The 23,726-nt window shown below is 42.9% G+C and overlaps 1 protein-coding gene across 4 annotated transcripts in view; it reads left to right on the top strand.

Moving 5' to 3' along the window:
- Positions 1–23,726, top strand: part of INPP4B (inositol polyphosphate-4-phosphatase type II B) — a 338,885-nt gene that overhangs the window by 303,924 nt on the left and 11,235 nt on the right. For all 4 annotated transcript variants that reach the window (XM_066631736.1, XM_066631738.1, XM_066631735.1 and 1 more), the window contains one exon: positions 444–598. In XM_066631736.1, the coding sequence (XP_066487833.1) occupies positions 444–598 (155 nt within the window). The remainder of the gene's footprint in view (positions 1–443; positions 599–23,726) is intronic.

Genomic DNA, 23,726 nt, shown 5'->3' with positions numbered 1-23,726 from the left:
GGTGGGGAGAGACAACAACAGTCCCTCATGCCTTATGGAGTGCTACTCTAGAGCAGCCATTTTCAACCACTGTGCTGTGGCACACTGGTGTGCCGTGAGTGGTCCACAGGAATTTGGGGGAAGGTCATTTATTAATGGGGCCAATGGGAGATGCGAGCCCCCCACTGGCAGCATGGTGTGCCTTGTCAAAAACATGGTGGTGTGCCTTGACCATTTTAGTGCCTTGTCAGTGTGCCGTGAGATGAAAAAGGTTGAAAATCACTGCTCTAGAGGATCCTTCAATCCTGGAATGAAGATTTATAGAGGGAAGAGAGAATGTCCTTATGCATGTGAAAGAATGGCAGCTTGCTCCTGATTGGATCCTGTACTAGACTGTGCAGTACACCTGGAATAAGAATGGCAGTTAAATTGTGTGGGATTTTGTTTTGTTTTGTGCATTGTAGATTTGTCGCAAGCTAAATGGAATTCGGTTCACATGTTGTAAAAGTGCCAAAGATAGGACATCAATGTCCGTGACCTTGGAACAATGTTCAATTTTAAGAGATGAACATCAGCTGCATAAGGACTTTTTTATCCGTGCACTGGACTGTATGAGGAGGTATGTTCTTTATTGCTTTTTTTACATATTTCCCATGTTACATGTGTTGTAAGAAAAACAAACTGTACGTTAAGAGATGGGAATTTTGCCTTGGTCAGCAATAAAATATGCACAATTTGTTCTCAGATTATTAGACCTTACCTTATGAGCAATCTAGTTATTCCATGCTCAGGTTCCAAACTCATCCCTTTCCTCCAAACATATTGAATTCTTAGATATTTTGTAAATTGGTAAATACTACTTTATAGTAGTAGTATCAAGTAGTTTGTTACACTTGGTGGCTTCCACTAGTTTATATAATTAAAGATAATGTATAGCAAAGTTAACAGCCGTTAACTGTCACTTTTGAGTCATAACTGATTTCATAAAAAAAATTAAATTACTCTATGTATTAAGTGTAATTATGCAAAGTTCAAGATGGAATTAATCATGAAAATGTAATTAGGAGATGTAGTATAGTTTTTTTTATTATCCATAGTAAAGTCAAATGAAAGCAAATTTGACCTCTGCAATTTGTTATGCTCAAAGGAACAGGCATTTCATATTCTATTAATTTGCATAAGTACTGCAAAGTACTTATCTTTAAGATAAAAAGTAAATATTACCTGCACTTGCTAATCAACCATTTCTATAAACAGAAATCCACACACTGATGTTTTACACATCAGTTGTAAAACAGCTTTCCAAGAACAGCTGATTGTATGATCTACACTTCAGTAGAATGCAGGGATGTCTAGTAGTGTTCACTTTTCATATGTATTTAAGAAGAAGTTGTGCTTTAAAATTTTTAACATTTTTTGATAATAAATCCTGGATTCTTATTAGCACCATTTAATTGAAGTGCAAAGGAGAGGTTAATTAGCTAGTACCCATTCATAATGTGCTCTTCAAGGTGGGTAAGAACTGAGCTTTTAAAAACAAGATTCTAATGACTACAGCATCACATCAGCAGAGCAGTATGACAATTCAGATGTTTAGCTTGTTTGGAAATCTGTAATGTTGTATCATGTGTTAAAATTACATACATTTCATACATATCGTTATTGTCCATAAATCCTATCACCTCTGCAACTGTTCAGCCATAGTAGTCATGCATGTGCGAGCTTTTGCATTTGAATGTGCTTTTTCTAATGAACAATTCATTATTTTTATATTTAAATATAATTTGTATTGATGTTCTATCTACGCTGATCTTTTAGAGGTGACTTGCAAACTGTTTGATAGATTTAGTGCTGTGTCATCACTTGATTAGTGAATAAAAAGCATTTCAGCTTCAAAAATGCTAGTTTATGCTACAGAATTTTTGGTAATGGCATAGAAAAAGAATATATGATTTTGTAGTTTAAGAAATTTATATTAGCATGTGAATAATAAGCCTATCCAAATCAATTCTATTGTTATAGAAGAATTCAGAACATAAGAAGGTAAACGTTGATCAGAAACTCTGATAGTTCAATAAATTGTGTTGGATCTGGAGGAGGACTTGCACACGTGAAATGATACCCATTTATGCAAGGGTGGCATTTCCTGGGACTCACCCCTCCTTTGGCAGCCCTCGACACACCTTGATCCCCAGGGGGGAGGAAACAGGAAAGCCCCATTCTACAGACAATGATCCACTTGCAGGACTCTGAATCCAACCCTTTCTTTCCAGCAATGGATATTACAGGAAACTGTTAGCTAGAGCATCCCCAGTTTCTTTTTCCTCCTCCCACATCTGGTAACCAGGAGCATACTATCTCTGAACTTAGGGATTTCAATTTTTAGCTATTTTTAAAGCTTTTTTTTAAAGTTTTTTAGCATCAGATAATAGCCAGTGTCTCCAAGCCGTAGCCCATGGGCTGGATCCAGGGTTTGGAGAAAGTTCACCCCCCACCCCCGCAGCTCTTACTATTCTGCATCCCTGTGCTCAGATTAGCTTGAAAGCAACGTGGCACCACAGCAGAATGGTAAGTGCTTGGGAAGGGGAGGGCTTTTCTGGGACACAGTGGTTTCCGGTTTGGAGACCTCTGATCTAGATGTATTGTCCATTAATAAATATTAAAGTGCATAATTAATTAATTGGTCTTTTCTTTTGAGCTCTTTCATATGGGAACTTGTTTAAATCTTGCATGACCTTCAAGCAATTGGGGAAATATACATAGGATGAAGTTGTTTTTAAATGTTACATAGCTGCATATAGTGCATCACTCTCACAACAGGGTTTATCAAGGCACTCCCCATCCCAAGAAGGACACAAGACAGAGGGATGGTTGGAATTTATTGAACTAATAACAGTAAACTGCAGCAGGGAAAAATTAAACTAGAAAAAACCCCAAACCGCGCTGGCCACTAGGAGGAAACAGCACTAGCTGTTTACCTACCCCCAGACCCTGTTGGTATGACATCCTAGCTCCAGGCTGAGTTAGCCTGTGCCAGCCAACACCAAGGGGTGGAGGCAGCTGGCCAGAACTAACACATATAGGCAAAACCTTGAACTGGTCCTTGCTTAACCAGTCAGGGGGGCTCACCAACCAGCCTCACCAACCTGGGCAAGTGTTGTGGAGTGTTTCTGGCTCAACTTCTGACCTTGTTTACCTATGTACACTGGCCCCCCTTTCTGGCTACCCAGCTAGCACGCCATCTGGCCCACTCAGGGAAACGTTTAAATAACTACATCTATAACACCACTCCCAAATGCCAGTCCAGGGTGGACAAAAAAACCAATAACCACAGCCAATCAGATTACCAGCCAAAAATTCTTACCCAGCCCCCATATGGAGTGACCAGGTACTCGACTGGACATCGGGCAGTGAGGAGGGTGGGGTTTGCTGAAAGGCATGGGCTGAAGCCTGGGAGACCTCTTCAGCTGCAGCAACAGTTGTGACATGCCCCCATCCGTTGAGCGGGCAATGGGCTGCCTCAATTTTCCTGCCTCAGCCCCGAGCCCATCTAGGGAGGCTGGGAAAATGGCACTGGGGCTATAGGCACCCCAGCGCAATTTTGATGGTCTCTGCGGACCTGCTCCTTCAGGGGGAGTGCAACCCCATTCAAGCGCAGGCTGATACTCCAGCACCTGCATTGAGGATTTTCGAACCAGGAGAACCTCTGCCTTAGCCAGATTTAATTTCAGCTTGTTAGCCCTCATCCAGATCCCCACCGCTTCCAGACAGCACTCCAGGACCCCAACCACCACCCTGGAATCTGGAGGAAAGGGAAAATAGAGCTGGGTGTCATCAGCATATTGATGGCACCCCACTCCAAATCCCCGGATGACCTCTCCCAGTGGTTTCATGTAGATGGGCAGGAGGTCTGGTCTAGAGAGTTGAGCCTCCATTTGCCTGAAGATAACATCCGAAGGTCACCAAAGAATGTGCGACCAGATCAAGAAAGAAACATCTGAATGTTGTGGTTTCTTGAAAGATAGAAACCTTCTTGCAAATTGTAAAAATCCCTACGGGGATTTAATTTGCCTGCCTATGTAAACCGTCTTGAATAAAGTCTAAGGAGAAATCTGAGGACCAAGAAAGGCGGTATAGAAATACCTGTATTATTATTATTATTATAAATCAATCCTAAGCTCATTTCAATCTTCACATTTCCAAACCACTGACAGTTAATTTCACAAGTTAATTTATGTTGTGTAAAGAAGTACTTCTTTCTGAACTGGCTGCCAGTCAATCTATCCTTTGGTGTTCTTTGCTTCTGCAAAGTGAAGTAATATCTTCTTGTTTGCTCTTTTCCCATGCAATAACCTTCTAAGCCTTCACCATGTCTTGTAATTGCCCTTTTCATCTTTTTTTAAAGCTATAAAACCTTAACTCCTTAAGCCACTTCTTCATTGGGAAGATTTCTACTCCTCTGATTATATAGGTTACCATTTTCTGTACTTTCTCTAGCACTACTCTATCCTTTTTTATTTAAAATTTGTATTTTAAGAAAATGTTGTTTTATGTGTTACATAAAATCTGCTTCAAATGCCAGTACAACTGAAAATAAATGCACATATGACATAGACAAAATTATAATAGCCATTACTAACAATTACAACAAAAATGGGCATTAATACCATCTGCAAGTATTCAGAACAGAACACTATTTTAAATGTGGACAAGTTACAGATCTATGTAGACGTGTTAACTATATTTTCTGTTCTTTTTTTAGTTTTCTTTTCATAATGATTTCTACCAATAAAATTTCCTTTCTTATTGCCACAATACACTTGATCATTTTTGGTAACCACTTTCTACTGTGGTGAAAAGTTCTTCTGTTGACAGTTTCAGACAAATTAGAACCATTTAGCTTATGTGTGAATTAAGGACCATAAACATTGACTTTCAGGTTTAGGCCAGTGATTCATCTAATCCAGCCTCCCACAGACAGGGCCAGTTGCCTCTGAGAAACTGGAAGTGTGATGGTAATAGCCATCATTTGCTATTTCTTTCTAACATCTGTTAATGAGAAGGATATGATCTCTGAACATGGAATTTTCATTAGGCTGTTGTATTTCTATGATGGTCACAAATGGTTGATACGTGGCAGCAAGGCCTGGTTGGTCATGGTTGGAGGTGAACTGTCTGATTCATGTATCCCTCCATCCAATCCTTTGTTTTATACTGCCCGGATTTTAAATATGCCAATAAAGGTTTCTTGTATCATTAGGCTGTTAAGACTAAGAGTAGTTGTTAGAACTATTTTCCTCAAAGTTGTCAAATTCATTTTAAGAGCAATATAAACCAGTGGTTCCCAAACTATCAGTTGGGACCCACCAGTGGGTTGTGACTCAATTCTTGGTGGGTCACAAAACTGTTAAGCTGATAGCTGAGAAGGAAAATGAATTGAGCCCTAGGGACAGTCAAACTTAGCCACGTGTGCATGTTTACTTTCAAGTAGGTGAAGGTAACCTGATCCACTGCAAAGGGGAATGCCAGGCCACCAGAATGGTCCCTATCCAATCAACAAATGCTTCAGAAAGTGGTCCACCCCCCACCCCCCAACCATGGTAAAAAAGATAAAAACAGGCTTGGGTGGTTAGTAAAATGAAACTTTTTTTAATGCTCATAAAGCTAGGTGGGTCCTGACAGAGTGTCATTTTAAAAAGTGGGTCCCAGTGCTAAAAGGTTTGGGAACCACTTATCTAAACAAATGACCATCATCGTATCTTGTAGTTATAAACTACAAGTTACATATCTGCATTATGTATGTGTGACCACCTTGTCCACTGGGGTGTCACCACTGGACAATGTCTCATGAGAGCATGAAGTTTGCATTTCGAGTCTTACAATATGTTGTGGGGCTGAGGTTAGGTAGGCAGGCAGGATTTTGAACAGGGGCATTTAAATAGGTGCAGCCAGGAGGGCAGGATGGTGGAAAGAGGAGAGTGGAACCAAAGAGGCAGTGTGAGGCGCAGAGAAGAGATATAAAGAAAGAGCTAGCAACAGGAAGGGAAGAAAGAGGAATGGAACAACGGGGGAGAGCATGCATGCAAGTTTAATGGAGAGAAGGAGAGGCCTAGACTGCGAGGTGGCAAAGGATGAGCATTGGAGTGATAGAAGAGTTTACCTATATGAGAAAAGAAACAGGGACAAAGGGAGACAAAACAAGGGCTGAAGGAGGCAGCTTAACCCCAGGGGTTTGCAAAAAGGAAGACTGGGACTGAGATTCACTAGTGGGGGTTAGCCCCAGAAGCTCTGGGGAGAGGAAGAAGAATAAAGAATGAGGTGACAGTAAGGAGAACCAAAGAAAACCTCAGGGTCGGAGTTAACAGCACAGAGGGAGCGACAGAAGAAGAACGGAAGCAGTGGGAAGGTAAAGGGGGTTTGAAGAAAGAAGGGGTGCAAGAACCAGACTTGGACAGGAAGGCTGGTGGGGGAATGAAGGAAAGGATGCCAAGGGAGGCGCTGCTTCTTGGGGTGAGACAACACTGAACAAGGAATGACAATCTGGCTACACAGGCTCAGGGATTTTATTCTCACACTAAACAGAAGCATCCACAAGAAAATTGCATCTGACTTGTTCAAGGCAAGTGCAAGAGAAGAATTTTTGCCCCCAACCCCTTTGAGGCACAGCTACCTTCCCCCCCCCCACACACACACACCCTGGGATGACACAGCAAGGATAGTCACCATATGTTATGGAGAAGCACTTGCTTTGGGCTCTTTTGAAACTACGGCTAGTCAGTTCAGAGAGAACCTCAGATCCTAGTAGTGGTATGGAATAGAAAAAATGTGTGAGTAGCTGCAAATGTTTCTCCCTTTTGGAGAACTATTGCTGGACCCGGGGCACTTTTTGGTGCTGCTGAAAATCTTAGCAAAATATATATTCCATTTTGTGCCAGCCTGAATCTTGATCATAGTTAAAAGATTGACAGAGTTATAACCCAAGAGTTATTAAGGAATTGAAGAATGAAGTTGCTGATCTCTTGACTAAAATATGCAACTTGTCCCTCAGAACAGCCATGGTGCCAGAAGATTGGAGGATAGCAAATGTCATGCCTATCTTTAAAAAGGGAAAGAGGGGGGACCCGGGAAACTATAGGCCGGTCAGCCTAACATCTATACCGGGTAAGATGGTGGAATGCCTCATCAAAGATAGGATCTCAAAACACATACACGAACAGGCCTTGCTGAGGGAGAATCAGCATGGCTTCTGTAAGGGTAAGTCTTGCCTCACGAACCATATAGAATTCTTTGAAAAGGTCAACAGGCATGTGGATGTAGGAGAACCCGTAGACATTATATATCTGGACTTTCAGAAGGCGTTCGACACGGTTCCTCACCAAAGGCTACTAAAAAAACTCCACAGTCAGGGAATTAGAGGATAGGTCCTCTCATGGATTGAGAACTGGTTGAAGATCAGGAAACAGAGAGTGGGTGTCAATGGGCAATTTTCACAATGGAGAGAAGTGAAAAGCGGTGTGCCCCAAGGATCTGTCCAGAGACCGGTGCTTTTCAACCTGTTCATAAATGACCAGGAGACAGGGTTGAGCAGTGATGTGGAAAAGTTTGCAGACACCAAACTTTTCCGAGTGGTGAAGACCAGAAGTGATTGTGAGGAGCTCCAGAAGGATCTCTCCAGACTGGCAGAATGGGCAGCAAAATGGCAGATGTGCTTCAATGTCAGTAAGTGTAAGGTCATGCACATTGGGGCAAAAAATCAAAACTTTAGATATAGGCTGATGGGTTCTGAGCTGTCTGTGACAGATCAGGAGAGAGATCTTGGGGTGGTGGTGGACAGGTCGATGAAAGTGTTGACCCAATGTGCTGCGGCAGTGAAGAAGGCCAATTCTATACTTGGGATCATTAGAAAAGATATTGAGAACAAAACGGCTAATATTACAATGCCGTTGTACAAATTTATGGTAAGGCCACACCTAGAGTATTGTGTCCAGTTCTGGTCGCCACATCTCAAAAAGGACATAGTGGAAATGGAAAAGGTGCGAAAGAGAGCGACTAAGATGATTACTGGGCTGGGGCACCTTCCTTATGAGGAAAGGCTACGGCGTTTGGGCCTCTTCAGCCTAGAAAAGAGGCACCTGAGGGGGGACATGATTGAGACATACAAAATTATGCAGGGGATGGACAGAGTGGATAGAGAGATGCTCTTTACACTCTCACATAACACCAGAACCAGGGGATGAATCCACAAAAATTGAGTGTTGGGAGAGTTAGAACAGACAAAGGAAATATTTCTTTACTCAGCATGTGATTGGCCTGTGGAACTCCTTGCCACAGGATGTGGTGATGGCGTCTGGCCTGGATGCCTTTAAAAGGGGATTGGACAAGTTTCTGGAGGAAAAATCCATTACGGGTTACAAGCCGTGATGTGTATGTGCAACCTCCTGATTTTAGAAATGGGCTATGTCAGAATGCCAGATGCAAGGGAGAGCACCAAGATGAGGTCTCTTGTGATCTGGTGTGCTCCCTGGGGCATTTGGTGGGCCGCTGTGAGATACAGAAAGCTGCACTAGATGGGCCAAAGGCCTGATCCAGTGGGGCTGTTCTTATGTTCTTATGACAGCATTTCTCGAGATCCAATTCCATTCATAGAATGAGGAATTCTTGGAATAGCACAGGCTCCTAATTTCTCAATTAAAGTTTGAGCAATCCGGAACCATAAGAAAAGGTGGAGGCATTTTGGATCCATCAAGAGTGACTTCAGTCTGCAGTCAAGTCCCTGCCATGAGCACTGAGGAAAGAGGAATCCTTTCACCTGGCCTCAGCAGCCATCTTGAATCAAAGATCACTCTATTCAAGGTGTTATACAGAAATTCCATAACTGCTTTTGAGTCTGGTCTAAGATTAATGGAGTTGTTACAGAATGTGACACTTTGATAGTTCCTTCTATGTGATTACTTCTGTAAGATACTACTTAAATGGCTATTCAGTGTATTTCTGAACTTCTCAAACTCTAGCAGCGAAAGTGTCTGAGGAGGTTTTAGTTTTAGTTTTTTTAAAAACAGCATTGTAGGTTGGGGGGTGACGACTGCAGCTTCAGTCTTTTCTTGTTTTCTACTGTTTGAGTTGTTGTCAAGTTATGATGACTCTATTGAACAGAATGTCAAAGCTGTGTTTCATTTGTAATGTTTGTCAGGAAGAGCCCTCAATGCTTTGAAAACAAATACTGCCAAAGATTAGATTGCCAGAGATGTCTCTTCACTTGCAGAGACAGCCAGTCCTGAATGGGATAAGGCTATCGTCCATTGCTTAACAGTTAAAAGATAAGAAAATTGAACTAAATATGATTTATTTATGAATTCACATTCAAGTGACACTAGTGTTGGCCCATCTAGATAACCTGAAATGATAGTTACACCTCTGTCTGTGCATGTACACATGCACAATATAGTGCATGTATACTTACGCAAAGTTGTCAATATGTTCATGGAAATTGCAGCTTTAAGCAAAATAAGAACATAAGAAGAGTCCCACTGGATCAGGCCAAAGGCCCATGTAGTTCAACTTCTGTGTCTCACAATGGCCCATCTGTTGCCTCAGGGAATGCACAAGACAACAAGAAACCTGCATCCTGGTGCCCTCACTTGCATCTGGCATTCTGAGGTAGCCTACTTCTAAAATCAGGAGGTTGCACATACCCATCACGGCTTGTAACCTGTGGTGGACTTTTCCTCCAGAAATTTGCCCAATCCCCTTTTAAAGGCATCCAGGCCAGATGCCATCACCATCCTATGGCAAGGAGTTCCACAGACTAATTACATACTGGCTAAATAAATATTTTCTTTTGTCTGTCTTAACACTCCCAACACTCAGTTTTAGTGGATATGGCGAGCAGAACTGGAAGCAGTACTCCAATACTTACCATTAATTTGTACAACGGCATTGTAATATTAGCCGTTTTGTTCTCAATACCTTTTCTAATGAACCCAAGCATGGAATTAGCTTTCTTCACTGCCACAACACATTGGGTCAACACTTCCATTGAGCTGTCCACCTCAAGGTCTCTCTCCTGATCTGTCACAGACAGCTTTGAACCCATTAGCCTATATGTGAAGTTTTGGGTTTTTGCCCCAGTATACATTGCTTTACACTTACATTAATATGCATCTGACATTTTGCTGCTCATTTTCCCAGTTTGGAGAGATTCTTCTGGAGCCCTTCACAATCTCTTCTGGTCTTCACCACTCAGAAAAATTTGGTGTTGTCCACAAATCTGGCCACCTCGCTGCTTAACCCTGTCTCCAGGTCATTTATGAACAGGTTGAACAGCACCAGTCCCAGGACAGATCCTTGAGGCGCATCACTTTTCACCTCTCTCCACTGTGAAAACTGCCTATTGACACCCTGTTTCCTAGTTCTCAACCAGGAAAATGACTTATAACAAAACCAATTTCACCATAGGCAGGCTCAATAACACTCTCTCAGGTGATGGGCTCACTGAGCACTTTTTTTATTGTGCCACAAAGCATTGTCATGCCCCAGAAAACCTTATGGAAAGTACCCACATTCTAGAAAGTATTCTAGGGTGCAACAAGGCCAAGGAAATGGATCCCAGGTGCGGCGCAACCCAAAAGCATCTTCTGGTGGCCCTGCAATGTGCAGCTGTGAAGGACACAAAGGTCAGAAGACTGAAAACCACTGACCAACTTTAAAATGAAACAGTGTTGTTTCACATAAACTAACTTTATGTGAGGACTTGCTGTATATATAAGCACACATAAAATTTTAAAAGCCCTCCCTACAAAAGAAATTCTGAAATTTTTTTGAGACCCCTGCAGATTTTGAGGCCTTATTTTACAGGAGGGAAAAGGCCGCTGCCAGGGCTGATGGAGGGGATTACTTACCTCCTGTAGTGCCAGCCTCCAGGAGATGCAGGGAGCCTCGCAGAGTCACTCGCATGGCTTTCCAGTTCTCTGTAAGTGATAAAAAAGCGATCAAAAACCACATCTGGTTTCACAGTCAAAAACTGGAAGTGGTTTCCAATCACTTTTTTCTCACAGAGCCTTGTGGGGCTCTACAGGACTTCCTGCACCCCCCCCCCAGAGGGTGGCACTTCAGGATGTAAGTAAAATACACACCCCAAATGGCCCTGGCAACAGCGCGATCCTGGGGATCGTCTTGCTGTCTTCCCCCTTACCCTGCCCTTAAGGGGCCAGTGGCAGTGCTTCTCAAGCTGGTGGGTCATGACTCCAAGAATCAGCATCAGTTTACAGGAGACTGCTGAAAGCAGTCTGAGTGATTCTAACAGAGCCTTTCTTAATACGTAACATTACATCATACTAGAGTGAAAAACCTCAAAGAATAGCTTCATTCAGAGTTGTCAACCTTACTTGTACACCAGTTTTGGACATTTTCCAAACATCTTACTCTCAGTACCATTTAAGAGTATATTATCTAAGGTCACTTTGGAGTTCACAATTGTGATGAATCTGTTTTTCTTTAAAGATGTATTGAAGAGGACTGTAGAGTACACATCACAGCGGTTTTAAATTTGTTACATTTGCTTCTGCTAGGAAAAGAGAACAATTGCAATACATTTTTTCAGATTCTTAGGAAAGACTTGTAGAGTCATTGATGTTGAAATTGGGAAGGGGGCAAAGAAATAGAGGACTGAATTTGAATGTTACAATTGTGCCTTCAGTGGAAAAGATGTGGCACTGAGAGCTAGGAGTATGAGATACAAAGAGAACTGGGGTCAAATCAGTTGCAAATTTGTTAACTGCTGCTTCCATGAATTGACCAACAAGGGCAGGGACCCCAGTGGCTTGGATAGTCTTAATTGGACAGATAGAAATTGTGGGGGAATGTGACCATGAAATTCTAGAATTCTCAATCATATGGGAAACTAAGGGCATGTATGGTGAAACTTGTGCCTTGGATTTCAGGAAGGTTACTTTTAATAAGCTCAGAGAAGTGTTAGGTAGGATTCTGTGGGTAGATGAATAAAACGGATGGGGCTTTCCTAAAGAAGTAGTTACCACAGGCACAATCAAAAATAATTCCAGTAAGAAAGAAAAGGGGGAGACATCACAAAAAGCCAGTATTGGCTGCACAAAAAGCTTAGTGGTGAATGCCATGCATGAGAAGTGGAAGATGGGGGAAAGAGCAACAGAACAGTCTTTTCAGATATGTTCAAAGGAAGAGGAATGAAATGGTAGGATCACTACTAATAAGGATGGTGAATTGTTGTCTGATGACAAAGAGAAGGCAGAACTGCTCAACTTGTCCATCTTTTCCCAAAAGGGGGATTATGCAAACATTTAAGCTGACTCATTGGCGGGGGGGGGGGGATGTGTGCAGCCTCACATGAAGAGCGTAAAGAGGAAATGAACAGGTCCTCAGATTAGGATTGACAGAGAGCTGTTTAAGAGCTAGCTAATTAGCCTAACTGAGGGCCCAATCCTATCCAACTCTCAAGCACTGGTGCAACCTCAATGTAACCCCGAGATAAAGGAACAAATGTTCTGATCTCTTGAGGAGACCTCTGTGTCTGCCTCCCCACCACAGGATGCAGTGCATGCCCCATTGGCACAAGAAAATTGGATCGGATTGGGCCTTGAGTTCAGATCATTTGGCCTGGATGAACTAGAGCAGAGGTGTCCCTGGAGTGGTTGCCACCTGGTAGTGCTTACCTGAGAGGTTCAGTGTTCCAGAAGTTTGGGGGTAATGTAATGATGTATTCACATCCCCTCCCCCCAGATCATCCTGGCTATTGCATTGCTTTACATGTGAAAAGCCCATCTCAGGACCACCTCAGTTTGAAGATCTTCAGCCTGGTGGTGAATTTAATTTTAAAACTGTCCAGATTTATATATTTTCCTCCACTTTGTGCATAAATCCTGTAGGAGTGTCGGTTTTACACTTTAACATCCAGATTCTGCTATGCTTTTTGTCTGGGTCTTCTTTAGAACCTATTTATTAACTTCATTGCTCTTTTTTCCTCTTTTCAGCCCATTATTCTGCTTATAGTTTCTTAAACTCCAGCAATTAAAGCATTAGTCATTTGTAACAACAGGGAGCCCACAACACCACACTCATTGAGGTGTGCCTCTTGTCAGCCAGTCCTCACCCACTCCAACACACACACAACCACCTACAGAGCAGGTGTCTTAAAAAGGATTCAGAACAACCAGGATCAAGGAGGAGAGGATTTCAAACTGTCTCCTGTGATAAACAGGCAACACTAGTACCACTTTTTGTTCATTTTGCATTTTTGTTATTTGTTCTGGTACTGCTGTTTGCACACATTGTCTTTGAAAAGTGGTTCTTCTTACTCACAATTAGAAGTTTATAGCTGTCACATGAAATTAAGTACATATATTACTATATGCCAGTTTATTACTCAGATGTAGCAATATCTGAAAAGCTAGGGTTTCTTCACACGCTTAATGGGAGGCAGCTCTTTATAACCTTAAAACTAAATTACCAGTCTCTATGAATGCTAATATGGGGTTAACTATTTTCTAAGGAGGTTTGGTTTAAACATTCAGTAGTCTGTTTTAAGAATATACTCTTTTATTTACCTATGCACCCAGTCAGATCTGCACAGAGACAGAGATTAGAGAAGCATTCTCGATGGTTGTTCCTCAAGTTTTGGCATACGCTTCTGCTGGAGACCTGCCAAGGCCTGAGTCCATGTGACTTCAACAAAAGAAAAAGCCAATAGTATTAAAAATGGCTTTGGTGACCAGGGATGGAAAGGGATAGAGTAGGATAATTAAGATATTTTTACTCATTCTCAGCCCTTAGGCTTGGGTGAGCAATCCACTTAAATAGAAATCCACCCAAATGGTAGCAGGCGTTTTCGTCTCAAATATTGTCAGGAATCACTGAAGAGAAAATCACTGAACAAAAAAAAGAAAAGAAAACTTCCTAGACCTTATACTCTCAAGCATATCTAGTTGTCTAATTAACATGCCAGATTTTAAATTAGAAGATGTCTTTTTTTCCCTCTCACTGGAAACAATGGGGGCATTCATTAATTGGTATCCTCTTGTCAGCTGTCATTTCTGAAGTTTCTATTCTTCCCAGTTCCTGGCAGCACACAACATTTAGAAGACTCACTGTATAAATTACTGAGAGACTGCAAATTTTCCTCCAAGGTGATTAATTCTCCACCATTTTTAAGTCACTTATTTCTGTAGCATAGGAGTCAGCCTGCCATTACTGTCATGTAGGTACACAGTGTTTCTCTACACTGTGCAACTACAGTTCAGAAACCAATTAGAGAAAACCAAAGCTGATAAACATTTAAGCTAAATGAAATAGTGGGAGAAACTTGTTCTGTATGTTTTAGTGTAAGGATAAACTTCCTCCCTTGATAAGAGATTGCCACGTAATCAAATCTTGTAGTATTTCAAAAGCCATGACAAGAATGGGGAATCTTTAACTGACATTCCAATAGGGCCTCTAAACAACTGTGTGATGAATGTTCTCTTTTTTTAACCTATTTTTCCTTTTTTTTCAACACTTGAAAAATAACTGCCCAGAAAGTCCTGTGCAGGTTCCTCCTCTGCAGGTTCATAAGCCTAAAAGCTGCTGGGATATCCTTCTGCAGCAATCTTTGTTTGAAATGCCATTGAGTGCCTCCCTGAACTTATTTGTTCCTCTGATGGCTCAGTGATGTGCAGCAGCATCTCTAGGGGTGTGTGGGCTGCACCAGGTGATGTGCACAGAGGGGTGATGCACACTAGTGACCAAAATTGCTAAAATCACAGTTTGTAGGAGTAATACCATCATGTTATATACCATTCATTGCATAATTTACAGCAGAATGCAATGAAAAAAAAACTGGAGTGAAATATATCCATTCTATCAAAAGTTATGGCCAAAAAAACCAGAAAACAAAAATACAAGTGTCTCATATAACAGAAAAGTACATTTCCTTAATTCAAAACAGACTGATGACACTAATTGTTCGAAGAGCCAGTTGAGATGTTATGGCACAGCATGGAACCATGGAGAGGTGCATGCATTGGCATACCTAGGGGAGGTCAAGGGTGGGCAAATGCCATTCGAGCACCATGCCTACAGGGGGCAGTGCCACCATCCATGTCCCCCCACTGCCTTCCTCACTCCTAGCCTCCCTACCTGGAGGCCTTTGGAGGGTTTCCAAAGGGCCTTAAAACATAACTTTTGGAGACCTTTTGAAAGCTGCTAAGGGGCTTTAAACATCACTTCCGGTTTTCAGAGGAAAACTGGAAGTGAACTTTAAAGGCCCTCCAGAGCTTTCCTCAGAAAACCTGAAGTGATGTTTTAAGGCCTTCCAGAGGCCCCAGACATGACCAGTGCAGCACTGCATTTTCCTTGGTGGGAGGCGACATTCTGCAGTCCTGAACAGGCAGCACAGAGGCCAAGATTACCATTGGTTTCGTGTGTGCTAACCACTAGACCCTACTCTTCTTGGTCAGTCTGCCCTTGTCCTTTCCTGACAAATCACATACTCTCTGTTTAGGAGCCCACATAGGTAACATGGAACCTCTTCTTTCAGGAATCAATCTAAATTGCAAAGCAAAAGAGAAAAAGCTGATATTGTGGTTCTGTGCATAGTGGAATATGACTATGCTATGTTTGAAGAAAAGCAGTAAAAACTGTAATTAATTCGATCCCCAGCCTAGGCAGAGATAATTAACAGCATAACCTATTCTGTGTACTTAGAATTAAACCCCACTGCAATAGGGCTTACTGCAAGGCAAATATGGATAGTATTGCAGCCAAGTCTGTTCACTTGCATGCGCGTGCATTATTCAGACTTGTTTTTACAAACTTCAGCTCAATTGTTTGTTTGTTTTTTAACACAGACATAAAATGCTCAATACATTCCTGTTGCAATGGCAGAATTCTGTTTTGGTTATGAGCTTTGACTGTCTTTACTACACAATCTTGAATTTGTTGGACTACCAACAAGTCCAGTTATTTCTTCTGGAAATGACAAATCGAAATACTGCAAAATCTATTCCTTCTGTGTTATCTGTTGTGTTATACTATGAATAGAAAATATTGACGCACAGAAGAAGTGTCGGTGGCCAGCAGTGGTTGGGTCATTCAGAGTAGCTGCAAGTTCTCTGCTTCCCCTCAACTGCTTTGGTAGGAGAGGAGATGTGCCTGAGTGGCAGGTGCCAATCATTCTAGCACAGCTGCTGCTGACTCTTTTCTTTTCCTGTACCAGCATTAGGATACTCCCTCCACCTTTGTGTTGTCTCTGACATAGTTGCCAATTGACCTGTTTTTTTAATTTATGCATTTAGTGGACTGTCAAATCCAGTAAACTTTGGGTCCTGTCTGATTGCAGAGACTGACAGTAACATGCTGATACATGTTCAGTCACATACCAGTGCATACATTGTTTATATCCATTTACATATTCTTTCTAAAGCACGCAAGATATACATATTTCCATGAAACATCCCTTTTCTGCACAGCTGCATGGAAGTAAATACAGTGGGCCCTCTGCAGATTTGGGACCCACGGATGTCACTATCCACAGGTCCTGAACCCATGGGGTCAGCCCCACATGGACCCTCCAGACGTGACCGGAGCTGCACTTCCGTTGCCTCCAGAGGCTTAGAGGGCCTCTAAACCTGTATATTTTATCATCTGCAGGATTCTGTATCTGCAGGAGTTAACACAGGTCCCATCTATATGAGCATGCATACAGACAGTTAATGGATAGTAGTGATGGACTGCAGACAACAGGCAGGATAGTCTCCTTTTTCTGGCCTGAAATCTGGCCTGGTACAGACAACATGGCCATCTAGAACATTGCTGGTCTGTTAGGCTTGATGTGGTTGTGCATGTGTCTTCTGCTATGCAACAGGTGAGCTCACACTATTTTATTACTTGTGCTGCATACTTCTGCTGTAATTACTTCTAGGCACTTACAAAAAATGTAAAAAAGCCACTCACCCCTCCCTGACATACAAGTCACAGTTTCTTTGGTGCCGAAGCCTAAGAGCACTTTTTGTGTTGGGTAGCTTCTAATAAGCAAGTCATACAGCCCAATCCTATGCATGTCTACTCAGAAGTCAGTCCCATTAGTGTCAATGGGGCTTACTCCCAGGAAAGTGTGGATAGGATTGGACTGATAGTAATTATTCACTTACTAGCTACATAATCACTTATTTATTATATAAAGCCTTGTCTTTATAAAATGGCATATTAGTTGAGCCAGCTTGATGAATGTTTCTTGGTGGAAAATATGTGTTATCTAAGTAGCTACAATTCTTGTTTGGTCTATACTTGTTTTGAGAATACAGTATTTGCTTGAAGGGATGCTATTTAGATGGCAAATAAACTTTCAAAAAACCATTTTTAAAAACCATCCCTTTAGTTAGAGACACCATTTGGTGGTGGCAGTGGGTTTCAAGAAGATTTTAGTGGCTCAGCTAGTGAGTGCCTTGCTCTACAAGGACCAAACTCTCCCCAGATGGATATGCAGATAGATGTGCATAAGGATATGTATAAGGATAACTGTATATGGGCCCTGGTCCAGTGAGTTTCTTACTCAGCAGTGGAGCCTTGAGTACTTCCCATGTACCTGCCCAGCTGCATGCTGAGCTAAGTGGCAGATGCAGTGTTGTCAATTTTCATATACTGAGTTTTAGAGCAATTACTAGAAGTCTGGTCTTTTTTCATTCATAAAAGACAAAATGGTGCTGCTGTTCTTTTCATAAAGACATCTGAAATTTGTTGTAACAAAATAAATACTGATGTCACTGAATTCCTTGGCTCAGAATATGGTCCTCCGCAATTTATGCTGCTCACCATTAGTACAAAGCTTTTCATTTTAGCCTCTAAAGCAGTGGTTCTCGAACTTTTCTGGCTCGCGCCTCCCCTGATCCTTGTAGCCATTGGCCTCGGCTCCCCATTACAACACCTCACCTCAGTTACCCCCAAAATGTGGATGAAGTTGTTATAATTATACACTAGAAACAAGGCTGCCAGCACTCTGAGGCTGCAATCCTAACCACACTTACCTGAGATTAAGCCCCATTGAACAAAATATGACTTACTTTTGAGTAGACCTGGTTAGGTTTGTGCCCTGAGTTTGTTAGCAGCACACCTGGAGGGTTTTGGAAAGGGAGGGGGGAAGTGATGAATCTGCTGGGGGAGGGGAAGACTTTGTTTTGTGTGCATCTGCTAATTGCAAACTGATGCAAACTGAGACCCAGAGACTGTTTGGCTGGAATCCTAAATAGGATTCCACTTCCACTTTCCTGGAAGTAAATCCCATTGAACACAATAGGACTTACTTCTGAGTAGAGCTAGCTAGGATTGTGCCTTTTGTCTTACAATAGCAGCCAACAGAGTACCCCTCCAAAGGAGGCATGAGGAAAAAGGGGGATGGCTGAAAAGGAATGGGGCTTTTTGTATTTTTAATCAATTTTTGGAGACAGAGGCATCAAGAGTGGCTTTTTTTCTTTTTTGAAGGGGGGGAAGAGAAAGGTGAAGATCCTGGGTTAAGCTGACACAGACCCCATGCCTATGTAGGTCTACTCAGAAGTAAGCCCCATTTGAGTCAATGGGGCTAACTCCCAGGAAAGTGAGGAAAGGATTGCAGCCACACCCAGCAAGATTACAACTCACCCCAAAGTAGATGGGGGCTGCTCACACGCACACCCCCGACATGCAGATGCCACCCCTGTTCCCCCCAGGCAAGATGGAGGGATGCAGGCTGGGGCATTTGGACACCCCCCTCACTAGGAACAGTCTGGCTGCTTCCTTCCCAAGCAGCCTTGACCAGTCCCAGGATGCCCAGGACAAGGGGCACACTGGGAAATGTAGTCCTTGGGGCAAGGTTGCATATGGAGAGAGCTCCATGAGTTGCAGCACCCCTGCCTGCCTGCCTGCCCAGCCAGCCTTCTCTCCCGCCCTCCCCACCATGTTTCACACTGCCCCACCCACCTCGTTCTCAACCTCAGAAAAGCAGCAAGTCAGGAGGCAGCATGCGCAGCTGAGCAGAGCACCTGCCAGCCACCTCTCTCCCAGAGATGCAGCACCTCCACACTCTTCTCTCCTCCAGCCTTGACCAATCCCAGGATGTCCAGGGTGAGGGGCACACTGGAAAATGTAGTCCTTGGGGCGAGGTTGCACATCGAGAAAGCTCCATGATGAGATGCGGCACCTCTGCCTGCCTGCCTGCCCAGCCAGCCTTCTCTCCCACCTCACCCCACCATGTTTCACACTGCCCCACCCACCTCACCTCACGCTGCCCAACCCACCTCAGCCTCCAAAAAGCAGCAAGTCAGGAGGCAGCCAGTGCAGCTGAGCTGAATTGAGCAGAGCTCAGCAGCAGAGCAGCTGCCGGCCACCTCTCTCCCCGAGATGCCTGGCGGCACCCCTGGAGGCTAGCCACGCCTCACTATTGAGGCAGGACACACAGATTGAATACCTCAGAGGTAAGGGAATGTTTGTTCCCTTACCTCAGAGCTGCATTGCCCTTACCTCACTGCTGGAAAGTTGGTTAGGATTGGGCCCTAAAGGGCTAGTCAAGATGATGGAGGCCTGTGATAAGATTTTTCACCTCTTTAAATTTTTTAATTTGAAAAGAATTCAAATTGGGAACATTGGCACTGAGGAATGGGATTTAACTTGTTCTCCAGCACTCCATTCTTGATTAAAATTGTCCCATTCTCCCAAAACTTGGTGTTTACCCCCATGTAATTTTCCTCTAATGGGAGAAAGAGAAGGCTCTAGAAGCTTCAGCAGTCTTCAAATAGTGGGCAGTGGTCACCCAAGGGGTGATGTTTGTTCCAACAGTGTTCCACTGCCCTCCCACCCCCATTCCGTTCAGCTTCTGGAAATGGAGCCCAAGTGACAATCTGTGTTCTCAGCCAGTGTGTTCAGCCCAGCCAGCCTTCTCTCCCACCTCACCCCATCATGTTTCACACACCCTTCCAGCCTCACGCTGCCCCGCCCACCTCGTTCACAGCTGCAGAAAAGCAGCAAGTCAGCAGGCAGCACGTAGAGCAGAGCAGCCTATCTCCCAGAGATGCCTGGTGACGCTCCTGGAGGCTAGCCACGCCTCACTAGGGAGGCGGGACGCACAGATTGAATACCTCAGCTCTAAAGTCTTCTTCAGCTCAGACTTCGATCAACGCTAGAGAAGCATTCCTCTCTTTCACTCTCTCATCCCATTCTGTCACTTACCTGGTGGCTTCTGGCAGCATATCTCCCTTCTGATCTCTTCTTCCCCTGGGAAAGCCTGTATGCTTTACAGCAGATACTGAAAACAATACTAGTGTAGTTACTCACAGAACAGATGAGGGGTGATTTAGCTGCAAGTAGCTTTTACAGAGCCTCTGCAGAATCAGAGGCTGATATGCAAATGGGTGTAGTCAGATAATGACCACAGATGGGAAAAACAACTAGTCACTCTGATATGTTGGTCAAAATGTCAAACCCTTATAAAGTTTCCAACTTGCTGTTTGGAGAACTTCTTTCTTTCTTTCTTTCTTTCTTTCTTTCTTTCTTTCTTTCTTTCTTTCTTTCTTTCTTTCTTTCTTTCTTTCTTTCTTTCTGTGAACCCAGGCTTTTAGTAGAGATAAATAGAAGGAGACAGGCACGTCAATTTTGTTTTCCACTTTTAGTAATGCATTCTCTTCTTTATTCCAATGTCAACATGAAAGACAGCAAATAAGAACTTTTGGCTCTTGGGACTTCCCTTGCCAAACAATTCAATCCTATTGTTTGCCTTCAGACTTGTGTAAAGAGTCTGACAAAGTGCCCTGTTGCTTCAGTGGCTGATGCTCTTTTGGTGGCTCATCAAGGATCATGGGAAAAGGGGGGGGAGTAGTCTCATGGAATTCCTATAGGTCAGTACCTGAACCAGCGGTCAAAGGTGTTTTCTTTTTCTAATGAACTGTGCCATTGAGGCATTCCTTGAGGTTTTATCTGGTGCTGGCAGCATAGGTCTCTGACAATGGTAATGGTCACAATCCAGTCAACTTTCAGCCCCACTGGTTTCAGTTGTGGGAGTGTTAAGATTTGCTAAAAATCTCTTCCTCTGAATCAGTGTTACTTAAAGGAGGAAGCCATTGGTGTAAGGAATGCTGCTTTTTGTGCTAGTCATATTTTCTGAGTTCAGCAGCTAAAATACATACTCATATGTACAGCATTGACAGTACCTCAAACCTATCTTTTTAAGAAAAATGTTCAAGTACTATTTTATCTGTGTATAGTGTTTTAGTGCTTGAACACCTCAGACCCTTGCAAGCAAGTGGAAGGGTTCTTAAACTCAGAGCCTGACACCAGGAAAGGAAAAAAGAGTGCTGTGAATCATCACCTGGTAATGGAATGGCAGCTTCCATATAAAAATAATTAATGTTTGTTTAGTGCTTTCTAATACACTTTGCATGTACTATCTCGCTGTCCATACAACAATTCTGTAGGTTAAGTACAGTTATCTCTAGATTGCAGTTGGATTGCTGAGGGTGAGTGGCTTGCCCAAGGCCACCTAATGACCAGCATTTAGGCTTTGCCCACACTTGTCTTCCATTATGTAAGAATTAGACAGAAAGGGAAATGGTGAAAGCAAGTAAAATTGTTGCAGTGGAAATTTAGGGAATATCTTGTAAGCAATTTGAATTTCAGCCAGGCCAGCACTGACAATAAGAAAATGGGCACAGAGCCTACAGCATAGTAGTGTTTGTGGTTTGTTTGGATTGTTTTTGCACTTGGCCTCCTGGCCCAGGGAAGCTTGGGCATATCTAACAGTTGTCCTCACCAATACAAACTCTCACTTTTGAGAACCATTGCAACCGACAGATGAGGGGGGCTGAAAGAAAGAATGAGGCCTTGGCAGGCAGCATGTCAGGTAGTTGCCACAGGGCATCAGCTTCCTCCTTGATGCATAGTTGGCATTCTTGAACAACTGGATTGAAATCGGGTTGATTATTGAGAAACCTGGAGAGCTGTTTTCAGATACTGAGCAACTTGGATAGTCCTTGGTGTTAAAAATTCCTGATTCTTGCTCTGTGAAAGGCTTTATTTTTATTTCTGCTCTTCTGGATGTGGGAACCTGCCTAGTTCTTGAAACTGCTTCAATGAAAATAACGAACTGCAACCTCTACTAAGATGACAAGCAGTTTATGAGTGGATATGCCTTGATTTTCTATCAATAACCATCACAACTGTTAAGGAAAAACATTTGAAGGAAGCTGAAGACTAAATACAAGTCAGAATTTCTGCTCAAGCACCCCCGGCTTTCATCTTAGATTATTTCCATGATGTTCTGCCATCCTTGATTATGGCTAGACTTCTAAAGATTCAGGAATTAACGTCAGATTAGTATTTTGTCAAAGGCATATTTGTGTGAGGTTTCTGCTGTCCATCTCCTCCTTTGATCTTGATTTGATATTTGATTTTAATAACATTTGCCTCCAATGTATAAAACAACATTACTTTTTCGTAATTTATAGTCCAGTCCTAACTAAATCCCTGCACCGCAATGCAGTTGTGCTGGCACAAGCTACACCACATCCCACGGGATTTTTGGCTGCTGAAAGTCTGCTCAGGGTCACCCCAGCAGTTGCTGTTGGTGAACTCAGACCTGCAACAGCGGTACTGCTGGCACTAGTCCAAGTTGAGCCATGCTGGCAGATCGGGCCTGGGAAGGGGGTTAGTATTCTGCATGCCCTGTCACCTCCGATCCACCCCCCCCGGTCCAATCTATCCATAGCCACTCCTCCCCATTCCACCCTCCCCCCAAGCCTTTCCCCCCACCTCTGGGCTTATCTGCTCTGACATGCAACAGTGCATGTTTTCAAAAACCCTTCTTAGAATGTACTTAACACACCTAGTATGAGAAAACAGCAATGCGTACATGGACTATGGCAAAGTCAAAGTATCACCATAATAGTTGAGAAAGTACAGTCCTTCAGTCTTACCAAGTACAGCAATATTTAGCTGAATTTGGAAAATATGATTGGTCTTTTTCTGTCAAGATAGGGCATAGCTTCTGCAGACAAATGCAAAGTAGTGAGATAGTTTTTTTTCAGTCCAAGAGAGTGAAAGATTTCACACATGCTCATAGCTATGGTTACATGTTGTTGTTGTTGTTGTTGTTGTTGTTCAGGTGTTAAGTCATGTCTGACTCTTTGTGACCCCATGGATCACAGCACGCCAGGCCTCCCTGTCTATCAGTAACTTCCGGAGTTTGTCCAAATTCATGTTCATTGCCTCCATGACACTATCTAACCATCTCATCCTCTGCCATCCCCGTCTCCTTTTACCTTCAATTTTTTCCCAGCATCAGGGTCTTTTCTAAAGAGTCCTGCCTTCTCATGAGATGACCAAAGTATTTCAGCTTCAGCTTCATCATCCATCCTTCCAGTGAATAGTCAGGGTTGATTTCCTGTAGGATTGACTGATTTGACTTCCTTGCAGTTCAGTATGGTCACATACTTACCGTAGATACTCATGTATAGTACGTAAAATTTTTGCAAAGTAATCAAGCTCCAATTATCACTTCACCTTATCTCCAGATTAATCAGAGGGCAGAGCCTTTCAACTCTGAAAAGTTTCTTTTCTCAACTCTGAAACATTTAGTTTCTCTACTCAGCTCAGGCCGGCACCTAAAGTAATTTTCCTGGGACATTCCAGCCAAAGTTAACCGTTTATTCTCCTTCCTTCTGCTGCAGCCTGGTTCTACTTTGCAAATGCTTGCAAAGCAGGTCTGTTTTTTTGAAACACCA

The sequence above is a fragment of the Tiliqua scincoides genome, chromosome 6, assembly GCF_035046505.1.
Source record: "Tiliqua scincoides isolate rTilSci1 chromosome 6, rTilSci1.hap2, whole genome shotgun sequence".
NCBI classification, from domain to species: Eukaryota; Metazoa; Chordata; class Lepidosauria; order Squamata; family Scincidae; genus Tiliqua; species Tiliqua scincoides.
This window is presented reverse-complemented; position numbering and strand designations above follow the sequence as displayed.